The 19,582-nt window shown below is 36.7% G+C and overlaps 1 protein-coding gene across 1 annotated transcript in view; it reads left to right on the forward strand.

The window, feature by feature from the left end:
• The first annotated feature begins 11,285 nt into the window (after nucleotides 1–11,285).
• Nucleotides 11,286–19,582, forward strand: part of LOC114646368 (glutamate-rich protein 6-like) — a 28,067-nt gene continuing 19,770 nt past the window's right edge. The window contains exons 1-4 of the mRNA XM_028794542.2: nucleotides 11,286–12,106; nucleotides 13,251–13,320; nucleotides 18,644–18,690; nucleotides 19,134–19,202. Of these exons, the coding sequence (XP_028650375.2) occupies nucleotides 12,004–12,106; nucleotides 13,251–13,320; nucleotides 18,644–18,690; nucleotides 19,134–19,202 (289 nt within the window). The 5' untranslated portion in view covers nucleotides 11,286–12,003. The remainder of the gene's footprint in view (nucleotides 12,107–13,250; nucleotides 13,321–18,643; nucleotides 18,691–19,133; nucleotides 19,203–19,582) is intronic.

Raw genomic sequence — 19,582 nt, forward strand, 5'->3', positions numbered from 1 at the left:
TGCAAGCCCACCGAACATAATATATGCTGAAGGACTGAAATATAGTGTCAAAAAGTTTTTTTCTTAAGCTACAGTCATGTGAAAAAGTAAGTACACCCCATCAGATGTTTTTTTTTTCTTTTTTTTTTAACATACCATAGGTGGACATATCAATATTTGATCTTCATTTAAACATTATCTGTAGGGGTGATATAACAAACATTTTACTACATATGTATTTGTAGTCAATTATATAATTAAAAAAAACATAAATATAAATTTCACATAAGCAAAAAATAAGTTCACCTCTACATTTATCACTTCCTCGAAAAGTTAAAATTAGAATATGGTGCAAATGTTTGAAACATGATTGTAGAGAATCTCGGAGGAACTATGTTATTTAAACATCTGCCTTTCAGTTTAGTTTGTTCTGTTTTGCTGAAGTGTATATTATCATCATGCCAAGATTGTGGAGAAGATTCCAAACTACTGCCAACTTTTCCAGACCAAACCACCCCAACATGTTCAGCTCAAAAGCACGATGCCCAATGCTGAAAAAAGTTTCTAAGAACCCGAGAATTTCATCACATGACCTACATGTAGCTCTTGACACTGTTGATGTGAAAGTGTTCTATCATTAGAAAGAGGCTTCACAAATTAGAGCCATACCGGAGGTTTCTCTGGAGGAAACCTTTGTGGTCCAGAAAGAACACCAGGGCAAGACTAAAGTTTTCCATGAATACCTAGGAAGAAACAAGACTGCTGTATTGATGTATTCTGGTTAGCCAAGGCAACAATGAGTTTTTGGGAATAGTACCAGAATTTATGTTTGATGAAAACCAAAGACAGCATTTCATCAGAAGAACCTGGTATCAGCTGTAAAGCATGATGGTGGAAATGTTATGGTTTGGGGCTGCTTTGCTGCCTCAGGGCCTAGGCAGCTCACCATCACAGAATCCACTTTGAATTTGTTTTGTACCACAGCATTCTTGAGGATAATGTGGGACCATCTGTCAGAAGATGGAAGCTCAATTGAAAGTGGATCTTTCAAAATGACAATGATCCTAAATATACCTGTATATCCAGCAAGGAATGGCCAAGTCAAAGCTTGAATTCATGAAGATGCTGTGGGACTTGAGATTTGAAATGGGCTGTGCACACAGGACACCCCTCAAACATCACATAGTTGAAAGAATTCTGAATGGAGGAGTGGGAAAAATTTCCTCCTAGTCGATATCAGAGAATGATAGACAGTTAAAGGAAACACCAAATTAAAGTGGCAATACTAGTTACTTGAGTCAATGATATACTTACTTTTTCCACAGGTAGCAATAGGATATTTGGTAATTTTTCACTTTGCAATTGTTTTTTTCATTTTCATGAACTTTATCTAAAGATACTGTTTAAATGAATATAAAATCTTGATATGTCCACATATGATAAAAAAGAAAAAGACATTTCCACTTCTTCACATGACTGTATTGGTTACATTTTACAACAAAAAAATGCCAAAAGAATATAACTCACACAAAATGAAGAAATAAAAGTCTGACTGTCTCATTTGACCTTAGGCCTGTGATGGGCAGGTGCCCAGTGCTGCCAGAATGGGCTCCTGTCACCATGAAATGGTTAAGCAGGTGTGAAAATGCTACATTATGTTGTCTGAATGAAAGCACTGTAAAGTGAAAAGAAAAAGTCCCTTAGTTTTTGTTGATTAAAAATGGGATTGCATATATCTCTAATTCAGATTTTTTACTACCCATTGTTTAAATTATAGAAATTAAAAACAGGAGACAGCACAAGATATTAAATATTACATTAAGGGTCACAATCCATGGGCAATGTTAGAGGTCTGTAGGTTCTCTTCATATTGGGGCATGTTGACCATGTTTCTCCCAACTCTTTTGTCTTTGTCAATAAAAGGAATTCACATTAAAGTCACTTGAGGTGATTTAACAGGAACACTGGGTTAATGGAGGTTAGCATACTCGGAAAACTCATTTGGGGAAAAAAAATCCCTTTCATCTCCCCACAGTTTGTCTGCCTGCAGATATTCTGGCCTGTTTTCAATTTGCACACAGCATTTTCTTATTCAAAGTGAACCCAGCTTGTTGAAGCAAAGGTCAGGCAGATACTTGGCTCTCTCTTGTCATCAAAGGTTGTATTCATGCTATGATTAAAAAAAAAAAAAGAATACTGTATATAAATACTTTATATAGCAAAGGGACATTGCTTTTGATGGTGGTACATCATTGCTGCTCAAGTAGATGAGTATTTAAAACATGAATATATGTTCAAAGCATTCCATGCATACTTTTATTTGCTCACACTTAAGTATTCATTGCTCATCCAGATCTGGCTAGTTTTGCACTGGAATGAAAAAATGCTCTATGTCAGCTTAGTTATGAGAAAAGTAAAGTAAATCAACCAATTAATGGATTTATATTGACCCATTAACAGTAGGAACTATCACAAGGCATTTACAATAGAAACTGAAGAGTACAATAAAAAACAAAACAGCTGTTTTGTATAATAAAATTTAAAAATAAATAAATATATTTATGATATGTGCATACAGTATATTACGAGGGGGAGTCAAGCTAAAGTTAGAAAATGGAGCAAACCTTAACAAAACTGATAATGTCATTTCTCAATGTAGTCCCCACCCTTCTCAATGCACTTGCACCACCTGCCTAGAAGTGCCTGGATTCCTCACACCCGCTCTTGCACTACTTTCTTCACGTCGTCATCTGTCTTGAATCGACGGCCACCCAGATGTTTTATTAGCAGTCCAAAAAGGTGGAAATCACACAGTGCCAAATCTGGAAAATGAGGAGGATGTGGCAATACATCAAACTTCAGTTTCTCCACACAAGCCTTGGTGTTGTTAGCAGTGTGTGGACAGGCATTGTCTTGCAGCAAAAGGACTCCTTGAGCAGCAGTCCCCACAGCTTGGATTGAATAGCAGGATTCACATTGGTCTCCACCAAGGCACAGTAACTTGCACTAGTGACTGTAGTACCCCTCGGCATGTAGTGTTTCATGCCGAGTACAATTACTCAGGTGCACGAGTTGTTGCAAGGACAAGATAAAACCTTTTATTCTGCTGGAATCCAGGTACTTCAAGGCAGGTGGCGCAAGTGCATTGAGAAGGGTGGGGACTACATTGAGAAATGACATTAGCAGTTTTGTTAAGGTTGGTTCCATTTTCTAACTTTAGCTTGACTCCCCACGTAAAAAAATCAAAAACAATAATAGAAACAAAGAGGAACCAAAAATTAATCAAACAGTTATCCTTGAAAGGGAAAAACCTTAAATTAACAAGGCTAGTCCAAAATCCAAAAAAAAAAAAAAACTTAAATCATTAAAAAACCTAAAATTGAAAACCAGTGAAACAGAATTAAGTACTTACAAAATGACAAAGGGAGATAAAGAACATACACTATATGGACAAAAGTATAGGGACATCTCACCATTATACCAACAGGGACTTTAATGATATTGTATTCAAATACATAGACTTTAATATGGAGTTGCTCCCCTGTTTGCAGCTATAACAGCTTCCATTCTTTTTGGAAGGCTTTCCACAAGATGTTGGAGTGATTCCATGGGAATTTGTGCCCCTTCATTCTGTAGAGCATTTAAGAGGTCAGCCACTGATGTTGGACAAGAAAGTCTGGTTCACAATTTCCATTTCAGTTAATCCCAAAGCTATGGGATTGAGGGCAGGGCTCTGTGTGGGCCAGTAAAGTTCTTCCACACCAAACTCATACTGCCATGTCTTTATAGACCTTGCTATGTGCACTGGGGCACAGTCATGCTGGAAAAGACAAGGGCCTTCCCCAAACTGTTCCCACAAAGTTGGAAGCATAGCATTGTCCAAAATGTCTTGGTATGCTGAAGCATTAAGATTGGCCAAACTCTGAAAAATAGCCCCCCACCATTATCCCTCCTACACCAAACTTCACAGTTGGCACAGTGCAGTCAGGCAGGTAACATTCTCCCAGCATCCACAAAACCCAGACTCCCCAATATAACTGCCAAACAGAGCAACATATTTCGTCACTCTATAGAACACGTTTCCATCACTCCATCCGATGCATGACATTGGACTTGGTGATGCGAGGCTTGCATGCAGCTGTTCTGCCATGGAAACCCACTCCATGAAGCTCCTGCTACACAGTTTTTGTGCTTACATTAATGCCAGTGGAAGTTTGAAACTCTTCAGCCATGGAATCAGCAGAGCATTGGTGACTTTTACACACCATGCACCTTAGCAGTTTTTGATCCCACTCTGTGACTTTACTTGGTCTTCTGCTTTGTGGCTGAGTTGCTGTTATTCCTAAATACTTCCACTTTTCAATAAGATCACTCTCGTACAGTTAACCATGGAATATCCAGCAGAGATGAAATTTCATAAACTCTCTTATTGAAAAGTTGGCATCCTATCACAGTGCCACGCTTGAAGTCATTGAGCTCTTCGGAACAACCTATTTTGTTCTACAAATGTTTGTAAATGGAGACTGCATGGTTAGGTGGCACTGGGTCTGATTGAAACCCATGAAATCAATAATTAAGAGGTATGCCCCAATACTTTTGTCCATTTAGTGTACGTTTTAGATTAATGTCATGACAGCTTATATAAGGCTGTGGTTCCCCACACACTATAAATGGCAAAGAACACAGCAAAAACAACAAAGGAATATAATACAAATAAAAGATAGTAATCTGAAATTAATAAACAAGATAGAAGATAGAAACAAGATAAACATAAGTTTACAAAAATACAATTTATAACAAAAAACAAAAGACTAAATAAAAAGAAAAGTCATCTGAACCTGGCTCAGAATCTTGAGTACATATACCACAACAGTCACTAAGTATCCGATCCTTTAAAAGATCTTTATAATGTGGTTTTTGAGTTGGTAGCTCATACATAATATCTGCAAGCAACATGTTTTTTTTAGAAATACAAGCTTGAACCTTTATCAAAAACAATATTACTTTTTTGGTTTTTTTTTTTTACTTTCCACCAATTACTATTCCTGAAGTGATGATGCAAATCTTATCAACATATTTCAAGTAATCTAACCCTAGGTGGTCTTTAAAAGAAGATGAAAAAAGCATCTTTCTACTTCAATTTCAGATATGGAAGATAAGGACTCAGTTATTTAAAAATTATGTTCCTCTTCAATTTATGTAATGTCTGCTATAATTCAGCTAAAAGGTTTACTTTACATCATCTGTACATTCCTCATTTCAAACTGTTTAAAATGTATCCTAGGACAAGACCTAAATTGTGAACACTCTCAACAGGTACAAAGTTATATGCTGTGGAAGTGCTCTTCTTTTACACCGTTTTTGTTTAAAATTTTTGTTCTCGCTCATAGAAAACCTCATATCTAAAATCAGTCCTAACTTCTTAAACACATTATATGAAATAGCACAAGATGGGAAAACATTATGTAAGGAAAAATTTCTTATGGTATTATATATTATAATGCTTGTATGAAAACATGTCCATCAGCTAAAGCCCAAATTGGTCTTGGATTTCTCAGCTCTTTCTCTGTCTTTTGCAAACCTCAAGTATGCAATCTAGGTGTTATCTTTGACAGTAACCTCTCTTTTGAGAAGCAAGTTAATTCTGTAGTCATGAGTTGCTTTTTCCAGCTTCGTCTATTAGGTAAGATCAAGCCTTTTTTATCTTCTAGGGATCTTGAGAAAGCTACTCATGTTTTTATCTTTTCTCGCCTTGATTACTGCAACTCGCTGTATTCTGGGATTAGCAAATCCCTGATACACAGGTTACAGTTGGTCCGGAATGCTGCCGCCCGCTTTCTGGTTGGGACAAGAAAGTATGACTCTGTCTCTCCAATATTAGCTTCTTTACACTGGCTGCAAGTGAATAGAAATGAGTCTTTAATCTTGTTTTAAACAGTTTAATTGTACTGTAGATTACTCCTTTATATGAGGGGGGACCCAAAAATAACCGGAAATATTTTTAAAACGTGTTTAATTTAATTTTCTGTACAAACTACAATTAGTCTCCTTCAAAGTACTCTCCATTGGCGGAAATACACTTATCTAACCGTTTGTTCCATTGTTCGAAACATTTTTTAAATTCGTCTGAAGTAATGCCCATTAATGCTCTGGTCGTTTCTTGTTTTACCTCTTCGACATCAGCAAAACACCTTCCTTTCGTCTTTTTTCATCCGAGGGAACAAAAAGAAATCACACAGAGCTAAATCCGGTGAGTAGGGTGGGTGGTTCAGGGTTGTCATACCATTTCTTGCCAAAAATTGGCGAATGCTGAGAGCAGTGTGAGATGGAGCGTTGTCATGATGAAAGAACCAATCGCCCGACTCCCACAAATCAGGGCGTTTTCTTCTCACACTGTTGCGCAAACTACTTTTACAAAAAAATTCACTGAACACAAGCACAACCTTCCAGACTGATGGCACTTGGCAGACTGACTTGTGAGGAGTGTAACTAGATCGCCCTAGCGGCCCAACCACGTACTACAAGTACCAACCTAACAACAACAAAATTCCAGTTATTTTTGGGTCCCCCCTCGTATGATTAGGTAAAGAGTTCCACAGGCGAGGCACAGCAGCTGCAAAGGCCCTGTCCCCCTTGGTTTTACACTTGGTACGAGGGACAACAAGAGACAACTGATTAGAAGATCTAAGCATTCTGGATGGCTGGTATAAAACACACAGTTCAGATAAATAGGCAGGAGCAAGCCCATATAAAGATTTAAAAACTAGCAGCAAGATTTTAAAATCAATTCGAAAACTGACAGGCAGACAGTGTAAAGAAGCTAAAATAGGAGAAACGGTCATACTTTCTTGCCCCAACCAGAAAGCAAGCGGCAGCATTTTGGACCAACTGTAACCTGTGTATCAGAGATTTGTTAATCCCAGAATACAGCAAGTTGCAGTAATCGAGGCGAGAAAAGATAAAAGCATGAGTAGCTTTCTCAAGATCCCTAGAAGATAAAAAAGGCTTGATCTTACCTAATAGACGAAGTTGGAAAAAGCAACTCTTGACTACAGAATTTACTTGTTTCTCAAAAAAGAGGTTACTATCAAAGGTAACACCAAGATTGTGGACTTGAGGTTTGGAAAAGACAGAGAAAGAGCCGAGAAGTCCAAGACCAATTTGGGCTTTAGCTGATGGACCCACTATAAGCACCTCCATTTTATTTTGATTCAGATCAAGAAAATTATTAGCCATCCAGGATCTTAGTTCAGACAGACAGTTGTGCAGTTGATTTGTTGCAGAGTTGCAGACAGGAGTATAAACCTGAGTATCATCCACATAGCAGTGAAAAGAAATGTTAAATTTCCTAAAATCACTCCAATAGGGTGAAGGTATATAGAGAATAAAATAGGACCCAAAATGGATCCCTGAGGAACACCATATTTAAGAGGAGCAGTAGATGAAAAAGAGGAATTAAAAGTCACTGAAAAGTGTCTACCAGTTAGATATGACCTGAACCAGTTAAGAGCAGCCCCTTTAAGCCCAGTAAGATGTTCAAGCCGCATCAGCAATATTTCATGGTCAATGGTGTCAAAGGCAGCAGACAGGTCAAGGAGGAGAAGGACTGCCGCATCACCTCAGTCAGTAATAAGAGAAATGTCGTTGAACACTTTCAGGAGTGCCGTTTCAACACTATGATAACGCCTAAAACCAGATTGGTAGATCTCAAATAAATTATTGGAGTTAAGGTGATCAACCAATTTATTATAAATAATTCTTTCTAGAATTTTAGCCAGAAACGGCAGTTGGGAAATTGGACAAAAATTGGCTAAAGCTCCAGGATCTAATTCTGCCTTTTTTAGACGGGGACAGACTGCAGCATGTTTCAAAAATGAGGGCACAACCCCCGAACTAACAGAATCATTTATAATGGCTAGTAAGGATGGGCCCAACACATCAAAGGCTTCCACTAAGAGACGTGGTGGAACAACATTGAGGGGGCTGGAAGCTGGTTTAAGGGTGTCAATAGTTCTTTTTAGCTGTGAAAGTGAGACTAGATCAAAGGATTCTAAGACAATGTCATGATTAACAGTAGGAAGATTATATTCAGTATGAACAATGCCACGGCGGATACTATCAATTTTGCTAACAAAGAATGATAGAAACTGCTCACATGAATGAACAATGCTATTTAATCCTATCGCAGAGTGAGGGTGAATGGCCGCATTAATTGAATTAAATAAGACCCTAGGAGTCTTTGAATGACGGGATACTAAATTGGCAAAGAAGTCTTGTTTCATTTTCTTAACTTCAGCCTGGAAATTGAAAACAGAAGTCCTAAAAATCTGTTTAGAGATAATCTGTCCATCTTTTTTCCAACGCCATTCAGCAGTTCGACAGGCACGCGCAGTGATCATGTATTTTCATTTAGCCAGGGAGCAGATCTTCCCTTCTTACTGCGTATCTTGGGCAGAGCAATTGAGTCTAAAACCGTTTTACAGGAAGAATTAAATTTTACGACAGAATCATTGATACCATTATTTTGGTCATGCACATAAAGACTAGAGAAGATGGTTTTAAAATCAGATATAATAGAGGAATTTAAAAAGCGCAAGCAGCGTGGGGACAGCTATTAAACGGGACATCAACAGTAATATTCAGATCCATCATTATAGAAAAGACTCACTTCCAGATAAACACAGACTAGCTTTTGTGATAAAGGGTAGGTCAGTTCTAGAAAAACACTGTGCCATCTTGCAGCCTATGAAACCATTGCTCCCCTCACACCTATATGTCTCATTAGAACATCAGAGATTTAAACATTAGATGTTTTCATGAGAATAGGACAATGCAGCCCAATACAGCTTGAAATTTCTATTCACCTAATTTCTCCAAAATAACATTAAATCGAGATTTGATATTCTCTATCACAGTGCTAGGTAATTTATTCTTTGTGTGTGCGGTTCTTTGTATAAAGAAAAACCTTCTAAAATGTATAGGAAATTTACCCTCGACAAGGTTCCAACTCCTTCTAGTCCTCCACAATCCCACGTTCAAAAAGGCAACAAGGTTCCAATCTTGAATCAGGGTCACTTTGTTATTATTATTATTAATGTTAATTTGTGATATCTTTATCTATGGTCACTTACACGTCCAGGAAATGCCACAACTGAAGCATTTTTTATTAATTTGAGCACAGAAGGCTAAGTGACTTGCTTAGGGTCATATGCTGCCCTCTACAGGCTAGGAGGTGTTTTAACATTCTGCCAAATCCATTTGTCATTCATTTTTGAATCAGTGTTGCTGCCCGTAGCTCTTTTGAGACACTGAGTCTAACACAGAATATATTATTTCCAAATTAAAATTGTATTAACATATTAATGTTTTATTTAAAAATTGAAAGACATGGCCACACAGTGATTAGCTCTGCTGCCTCACACCTCCAGAAGACTATGTTTAAACACAGGCCCAGTCACTGTCCACTTGGTTTTATGTTGGTCATTTTCCACAAGAATTATGTTTGACTGATTGGACACTCTAAGTTGGCCTATTATACTGTAAGTAAGGTTGAGGGTGTGCAAGAGAATACTGTGAATAGATTAGCATCTAGTCCAGGTTTGGTTCCTACCTTGTGCCTGATATTAGCGGGACAGTGTCTGACTACATATGTTCCTGTAATGAGCAAGCTGTGTAAAATAAATAAATGGATTTTATGAAAACTATTTTGAGAACAGCAATTAACATCAACAATAAAGATCTAAAAACATATTACCCAGAAAGTGATCACTTCACTGATCTTGTAAGTTAAAGGAGACACAGAGTAATTTATAATTAGAACTAATTACACTTATATAGTGTTTTTCTCACTACTCAAAGCACTTTAGATAGATAGTGTGGAACCACTTCAGCCACCACCAATGCACAGAATTCACCTGAATGATGTAATGACAGCCATTCTTGTGCAAGTATGCTCACCACCATTAGCTATTTGGTGGTGAAGGGGTGAGACAAATAGCCAAATATAGACAGGGGATAATTAGTGGGCCAGAATGACCAAGGCATGGTGGGCAAATTAGCCTGGACATCGGGAAACACCTTACTCTTTACAAAGGATGCCCAGGGATCTTTTATGACCACATAGAGTCAGGATGCCGGTTTTACATCTCACTCAAAGGATGGTGCTAATTTTTACAACACAGTGTCCCTGTTACTACACTGGAGCATTGGGATCCACTTACAGACCACAGGGCAAGCACCCCTGATGGCCTCCCCAACATCTCTTCCAGCAGCAACCCAAGCTTTGCCTGGTTGGTCTTCTATCCAAGTAACGGCTAGGCTGAAACAGGCTTAGCTTTAGGTAGACTACCTGTTCTGAAGTCCAGATGGCAATGCTGCTTGTGGGTTCCCTTGACAGTCTGTAAGTCATCGACCATAAAGTAGACAAATAACCAAAACCTGGCTCCACCCACTATACCACCTACTGTCTGCCAAAATACCTGTATGTTTACTCTGAGAATCTGACTAGATGGGAAAGTCAGTTACAATCTCCTCTACAACTTCTGCCATAGTTATCAGCAGTGAAGTGTTAGCACACCCATGACTCACTGTACTCAATAATAAAAAAAAAGCTTTACATTTTTTCAGTATAGACATGTACATGTATGTATGTACATATGACTCATGTACTGTATATACATTAATGTTTATAGCCAGCAACTTACTAGTTTGTGGGCTCTCTTCTTTAAATTTTATTTATTATCTTATTGACATCTGGACAGAATAACAACTCATGATTGTTATGATCAGCATTTTCTGAATATAAGAGTTATTGCTTTATGGATCTATGTACATTTTTAGCCCACTAAATTCATTCCTAATGTTAATATCTTTTAATTCTTTTACTTTAAGGCTGCACCTTCCTGTGACCCTGTTTTCATTTTCTGTGGACATTGTCATTTCATAAAGGTTTGTGTTGCTGTGTGCTTCCTTTGGGACGAAGCCCGAGTTTGCATATCATAGGTCAAGGGGTTCAAGCATCTTGAACTTGATTGTCCGAATTTGTGAATTCTTATAATTACAACAGATCATGTGTGTGTGTGTGCTCAAAGTTAATCAAAGCATTTAGTTAGTTTCTTGTTTTCAACTTTGAGTTAGGATCATGCTATGGGCTTAAGCACTAGATATTATGGATTTCCTTTTGCTTCTGTTTTCATCACTTATTTTCAGATGTTCCTGTTTCCCTTGCCCTTCTGCCAGTGGTACAACAATGCTGTCTTGACCTTAATGAAAGGCAGTATATGTAACCATTTAACCATTTCCATTTTGTGGTGTTTAAACGTAATTGTATATTATGAGAATTGAAAAGTCACATGATAGTTTTGAAATTATTCTGTCAGGAAGCAGCTGTAAAAAACTCCTCTTGAGAATGACTAAGCACCAGATGCAGGTGACCACCAGCTTGTTTCAAAAACAAACTCAGAGACAATGATTTCAGCATTAGAGGTGAGTAATGTCTACCAGATATATTGACAATTTTCTAGGTGCCTATCAGAAGGAAAGAGATAAAAGACCCAGATTGTCTTTTTCATGCTTCGGCAAAAAAAAAAAAAAAAGTAATCAGCAATAGATTATACAGATCTGGCTTACTTGAGTATTTGAGTGTATTTTAACATAAGAATGTCTCTCTCTCTCTCCCACCCTCTTTTTGTCTCTTTGCATCCAAACAGCTTGGCCAGATTCCTGGTGTAGCTAGGAGCTACATGCCCTCTGACAATCTCTGTCTCCCTGGATACTGTACACAAAAGGCTTCACAACTTGTATGTGCCTAATAAAATGCAGCCCTAAGGAGTTGCTTTCAGTTCTATGTGATAGGCCTGAAAAAACAAATCTATTTATTGAGTGTGTATTTGAGAATTAGAAATTCAGTCACTCCATCAAATGTGACAAAACAATGGATTCTAATTGCAAACTTGTGAGGATGTAACTTTTAGAGCTTTTATTTTGACAATATATAAAGATCGGCTGTCCCGCAAAAAAATCGCAATGGAAAAAAGGCCAGACAGGTCAGCATCATCCCTTTCTGAAACCTCAGAGGTGGCCATCAGTCCAGCTGCTGAGAAGGAGACTAATGTTCGACATTCACAAGGTACGACCACAGACTTTCAGATTTTGCAGCAAAAAACAACAAAGTGGGCAAATAGGAATGTCCACTGCTGGGGCGAGACAGAGGTTAGTAAGTGGTATAAGACATTTAAGACATTACATCCTTTATGTAAGTTTCAAAGGATTACCTTTGTGCTTATGGGGTTATTTATTCAGGAACTTTGAATTGGGAGGAATTAAGTACATATGGAATCACCCTTTTCTATATTATTTTCTAGTGTACTCATTTTAAACGATTAAATTATTATTATTATTATTATTATCTCTCACGCTGAAGGGTGTTAAGAATAATCCCGCTTTTGCCTATGAGGTGATGCCTTTGCCATATGACTATGTTTTAGAACTAGGAAGTTCTAAAGATTCTAAAGAGAAGTTCTAAAGATGAGTTCTAAAGTTCTAAAGATGACCAATTAATAATTAAAAGTTTGATATAGAAAACAATAACATGATTGCAGTTTACTTTACTTTTTTCATTTTAAATTGTTTATATATGTGCAACTACATGTGCGTGCGTGCGTGCGTGCTTGCGGGCAGGCGGGTGGGCAGATAGATAGATAGATAGATAGATAGATAGATAGATAGATAGATAGATAGATAGATAGATAGATAGATAGATAGATAGATAGATAGATAGACAAACTTACATGACAGCTTCACAAAAGTCTCCAAAAGGAAATCAGTCACCTTTTTTTTTAACATTATAGTAAGGTTGCCGCAGTATGCATAGGTGCCCTCTGATGGACTGGCACCCAAACAGGGATGATTCTTGACTTACACTTCCTTTGTCAACAATAAACATCCAGTATAAGCAGGTTACAAAATTGATAGATGTGCTGATGTACATACATGGGCAAAGGTCACTCCAGAATATAAGAGTGCAGAATGAGCCTTTAAATTAATTTGCATATACTGTTAAACACAGCTGTTTTTGTTACTTTATAACATTATTAAATTTAATGACTGCATGGTTGGGTCTCCCCACTTGTATATCAAAAAGCCACACTCTTTATTCTCCTGGCGCCTAACCACACAGTTATTTAGGCACTTAATCTTTGTTGCAGATCACATGGTTGTTGTTATTCCACATCCTTGCTGCCAACATTGAGCTTTATGTCTTTGGTTTTCAGGTTTTCCTAGAGTATTAAGAGGCTTTAACAGAGAAGAGCCATTTCCACGTTTAGCAAATTCCAAAAGCAGGTGAGCTTTATTTTTATTAAAAATAAAGAGTTTCTGAATTATTGTAATTATTATAGATTCCTGGACACTCTGAATGTATATGTAACATGTCATTTTTCTCTACAACATAAAGACTGATAGAATGATAATCTAATTTTGCTATAGGAGATTCTGACCATTGTGGTGTGCTGGAGGGAAGGCTTATACCTACAGTATGTACAGTAGGGTACCTTCGTATGTATGGATTATTTGTGGGCAGCCAAATGAAAATTATTGTTTTGAGCATCCTTACAATTTCTGCAGGATCACATTAACTAGCATTTACCTTCTGAGTGGAGCAAGAAAGTGGTAGAACATTTTCTTGTCTTTAAAAGATAGCACAGGGATGAATCCTTGAGTGACTAGCCAATTACAATGATTTACTATTAAAGAATGAGAGATGGTTGGGGGACTAACAGGTCACACCATATGATGACCTGCTCTGCTTTGATCAGAGAGAGAAAAGAGGTGCACAACAATAGTTCAATGACACTGGGGATAGCAGTAGAGTATGGCAAAAGCTCATCTTTGGAGAAATAGTATCCTAAAGGAAAAACAGAGAAGCATGTGAAAACAAGGTGGTAGTGCACAGGAAACAAGGAAAGAAACTAGGGGAAATGGGCCACCTTAGGATAACAGGCCACTTTCTGTGAACACAAGCCTTAAGCATTGCAATGAGCATGTCAAGGTTTTTTTTTTTGTAATAAACACACACTACATCCTCTTACTAGCTAAAGGTACATACTTGTAAATGTAGTCACACTCTATACCATATAAAAGTGTCACTTTTTTCAGCCAAATACACTATATCTATTTTCTGATAAGGTGCATAACAGGCAAACAGGTCCAGTAAAATAAAGACTTTTCTTAGTAATGTGATCAGTTACACATTACTTGCAGCAGCCAGCATGACCCTCTAGATCACAATATCACTTTACTTTCTGTGGTACTATTGGGTGCCAGGCTGAGACACAAGAAACTGTAAAGCAATTAAACATATACATACAGAGCTGGTAGATTTATGTGTTTATTCCTAGATTTGTGCACCCAAACCTACACAAGCTACACAAATACACTTCCACTCAAAGTATCTGCATGTGACAAGATTTTTGAGTAAATCTCTTTTAAGATGTACCACCATGACTCCTACCTTGTTAGGGGTCCTTCTAAAAATTAGAATTTTGCTGTATCCTACTGTACCCTTCGAAATAGTGATAAATGCAATGGTTGATCCTGGAGGAGTCTGTTTGTCAGTATAAGGTCTTGACTCTACACTAAAATTGTGTGATGATTTGCACCCGGCTTCTCACAATCTGTGGGTAATGCCATTTGTGTTGCAGTTACTTAATGGGAGGAGATAGGGAAATAAGAGAACATAACTAGACTTCTTCATTCTAGCATTATGCCATCACAAAGGCTGGTTACCATATCTTGTTTTCTAGTTTTTTGTTTTTTATTTCTGCCTTGCTGTTTTTGGATTTTCTATAGCATTTCAGATTTCCTACCTGCCTCCTAATATTTTTGATTTCTTCCCTGTTGACCTTTGAAATCATCAACTTTAATAAAATACTTTTTACCTGCTTGTCATCTAATCTGTATGTTCACGTTGGTATGCACAGAATGCCAAATATGAAGGGGCATTGTTTTGTTTTCAGTCTTCATGTTTCAACTGCTGAGGGGTTAGCTGAGAGCCCGACTACCTCTAAGGGTGGCTGACCCCATTTAAGTACAGAGTACAATGATACAATCCAACAGCTTTCCTACTATTGACAATCTGCCCTTACAAGGTAACAATTCTGTACAGACTGCCAGCTCATCACACGCTGGATCATGTACATTTTTTAGTCAGTAGTATCCCCTTACCACCTGCTCAGTTCTCCATTTTCTACCCTTTCAGGATTTCCCTTGTTTTTCACAAGTATGCTGTGTTTTTCAACTCTGGACTGCTTTCTTAATTCTAATTATTTTTACTTGTCATCATTGTTGTGTAAAGACCCTCAGTAACTGACTTTATTACAGCCCTTCTGCAGTTGCTTGTCTTCTATTATAGTTTCAGCTACCAAACCACAACAGAGTTGATTTTCACTGGCTGCATCTTTAACCATAAGTTCAGGCCCTGACAGGTTAACTAATGTCAACTCTCAGAAAGTATAATTATACACTCTTTCTTTATCTGTCCCTATGTGTGAGACACCATATATACTGTATAATGTTCAAAGTTCATGCACACAGTGAAGGGTGTAATGAATGGATGAATAATTCTTACCTACTAAGACATTTCACATGCTTCACCTTAAAACAAACGGCAAGATGTTACAGGCTAGACTGGTTTTTATCCACATTTGTGAGTCATGTGATGGGCTGAATGAGCAAAGTCTCAAAAAGCTTCAAAGAATTTTTTTTTTCCTCTACACTTTTAAAGGCAAAGAATGAGTTTCTTAATCTTCTGTCAGGCTGAAAGTACTAAATGTGCACCGGAACAAGAGATCTGGATCACTGAATTATAATCTCCCTGTGGTTTTGAATGCACCTTTATATTTTTCACACGCTATGTTGTCACATATAGGCTAATGGAGGAGAGCTAGCAATCTCTTGGCCTTATCTTACCTGTACTATCTGTTTAAAAATCTCCATGGTATACAGTGGGGATGGAGAGCATATGCAAGAAAACTATTCCATTAATGAAATGGATTTTCAATCAGTTTGTCTATATTTTAAAAAGCACCTCTCGCTGTGCTCATACAAAGAATAAACATCTTGATTTTCATCTTTAGTATATTATTATATCACTCAAGTGTCAGAATGTGGTTCATTACCACAGTAATGATATGTTTAAATCAACAGGTTCTCAATTTGGTCCTTCAGACCCCACATGGCTGCAGGTTTTTGTTCCAAACAATTTCTCCTTGTAATCAAACTCAGCCTAATTAAGCAAGATGCTATTTCCAAATTTTTATGATTTGAGGTAAATGCAGAAATTTCCCGGGTGTCTGCACTGCTTATTGTTAATTGCCATTATTAGGATATAATTTAGGAAGCAAAAACACAGAAAAATGCAACTTAGTAGAAAAACAACAAGACAGTTGGGCATTTAAATCTATAGCAAAAATACAAACATTTTAAAATGTTTTATAAATTTATAAATCACACTAACGTGTATTTGTGACTACAGAATAAGAGAAGAGAAAAGGGACAGCTAATTAAATGAGATCAATTAGAATTAAAACGACTCTGATTGCAAAACTGGTTATAACAAAACCTGAAGCCACAAAAAGTTTGAGAACCACTGACGTAAAGCACAAGAAACTTAAACTGAAAGCAGAAAGTTATAGATTTAAAATCAGTATTTTAAACCTTGAATTTTTTTTCCCAAAACACAAATTGTGTTTAAAAGTTAAATGATTTGAAATACAATGTAAGACAATTCCTGGTATTTTGCTGTGGGTTTGGGAACATACCAGGAAGTGCAATCTGCTTACTTTCGGATACAAAGGCACCTTAAGTAGTATGAAGTGGGTGCAGCTGGAGTCTGAACTAGGGATAGTGACCCTCTATCAAGGTTTAATGCCAGAGGGGCTAATCTATAACATTTAAATTGCCAGCTTCACAACTTCTCCATTTGGGAGCACAGCAGTTACATATAGACAGGGAGTACTAAAATGCAGCATCACTATGGTCAGTAGTTATTGGTAACCCCTTTAGTATTAAAAAGAAAGGATCATGCGTAAAAGATTCAGGAAGAATGTAATACCCTATAACTATTACCAGTCATAATGCAAAATATATCATGCAAATTGTCTTAAAGGTTAAAGTGCAGCAATGGGGTAATAAGTATTGGAGTCACAAGGATGTACCACAGACATTTTAATGAGGACCATATTCAGACGTCATTCCTACCTAATGCCTAAAGCTGCTGATAACGGTCCCAGCTTGTGACCGTGAAGGAAAAAGTCAAACAGCTGAACCAATTTTATACATTATAATACAGTACCAAGAAGTCAGTTACTAGATACAAATTCACACTTACATCCTCATTCACTCTAAGATAATTTTGATAACCTGACAAACATTTTTGAAAAAAAGTGGACTAGCTTGTGAAAACCCAGATGAACCTAGGAAGAAAATGTAAAATGCACAAAGACAGAGACAGTGACTGCCTGAGAATGTCAGGTAGCAACACTAACTGTTTTGCCACTCCCTAAGAAAGTTAAGATTCTTTAAACAGTTACAGGCTGGAAAGTTAAAAACACATTTGACTACCCAGGAATTCCCAAACTCAGTCCTAGGGTCCCACTGTGGCTGCAGGTTTTTGTTCCAACCAGATTCATAATCGGTGACAACAACTCATAACACTGATCTCAATTAATTAGCTGGCTTTTTTTCCCCTCGTCTCTTATTCTACATTCAGAAAAGTACAGCAGCCTGATTTTTACATTTATAAGACATTTAGAAATATTTCTGTTTTTGCTATAGATTTAAATGCTTAACTCTCATTTGTTGATTTCATTATATTTCACCATTTCTCTGTGCAGTTTGCTCCCTTCATTGTGTCTTAATAATGACAATTAAAAACTAGCAGAGGAGACACCCAGGCAAACAACACTGAATCATGAAAGGATGCAACTACTTTAGCGTCAGCCTCATTAATTAGTAAATAATGAAATAGTTAAATAATTAGCACTTATTATTAATTAATAATTAATAATTAACACCTGGAAAAGCAGAATGAAAATCAAAATGAAAAAGTTAAAAAGAAAGACATTTTCCCATATAACTGCTTAGTACATTTTAATATATATATATATATATATATATATATATATATATATATATATATTGTAACCAAACATAGTTTTCTAATTTGTATATTGTTCCCAAAACACAGAATCTGGGAAATAACAGTTCACTTAATTAGCCCATGAGGCCAATTAAAAACAGAAGCTGGTTGGAACAAAAACCTGCAGCCTCAGTGGGTCCTCAGGACCGGGTTTGGGAATCCCTGGCTTCACTAACTATAGTAATAGCAGGCTGTCCCAGTAGAAAATGTAGAAATTGAAAAATGCAGAATTTTATTTTTGCTTGACAATAATAAAGTATGTTTTCTGATTATTAATAGCAAAAAAATTAAAAGCAGTAGAATATCAAAACACTGTAACTGAATAAAATGTGTAAAAGACCAATGGGACTTAATACATGTAAGGAACTGTGCATTTTTACTTGCTTTCAACTCTGGCCATTTGATGTCTAACATATTTTGCTATTTTTGTCTTTTAACATAAAATATGGGCTGTTTATATTGCTGTAGCAACTCATCAGTATCTGATACAACAGAAAAGATGGACAATGGCACAGGTAAGGCCTTTTAACTGCTGTAGGTTGTCTTACTTTTTGTGACAAGTTTGTTCTGCTCTCTTTTTCAGCATTCTAATGTTTCCTGTCTTCTCCGATCTTTAAAAACACAACAATTTTTAAAAACTTTTACCTTTGTACACTAAGGTCTACAGCCAGTAAAATAGAATATACTGTATATAGCAGATCTCCTATCTAATCAATGTAATCCATTTTTGATGCTGGTTTTTTTTTTGGTACTGACCTCCAATTCAGTATTCTTAGATATGTTTAATGATATATAATAATAATGAATATTAATTACTAAAAGGATAGAAACATATTTTTTCCTCCCACACTAAAGTGTACAAAGACAGGGAATTTTATTGGCTTCAATATAATAAATAACAAACAAATGTGAATTTTATGAATTGCAATGTAAACCTTTAGTATTTTTCTTGTTTTAGATGACCAAGATGAAAATACAGCACACAGTTATAATGATAAAATTTACTCAGAAGACTCAAACAGTGAAGGTAAACCATTAAACACAGTCCATAATCAATTTTTTAAGTCCTATTCTTTGCTGTTCTTTCTTGTTCCTTTTTTTGCAACACAAAGTGTTGAAAAAAATACTGTGTTCATATTTATCCTTTAACTGTTACACTGTTCCTCATGATAGTAACACTGGTTCAGGAAACTAGGTCATTAAAGTAAACAGTGGCCATGAATGTCAGGCAGTTCATTTATACAAAATTTCTGGTCAGCATAAAAATTAATTTTGAAAACTTGGAAAAAATTAATTTGGTACACTTTTCTATTTGCCATTCATCATGCTTTAAGATTAATTTCCTATGGAACTGGCATATAAGTGGCATTCTGTCTTATCACCCTTTGAGGCATAAAAATGCAGCAG

Source organism: Erpetoichthys calabaricus, chromosome 2 (genome assembly GCF_900747795.2).
Source record: "Erpetoichthys calabaricus chromosome 2, fErpCal1.3, whole genome shotgun sequence".
In the NCBI taxonomy this organism is placed as follows: Eukaryota; Metazoa; Chordata; class Cladistia; order Polypteriformes; family Polypteridae; genus Erpetoichthys; species Erpetoichthys calabaricus.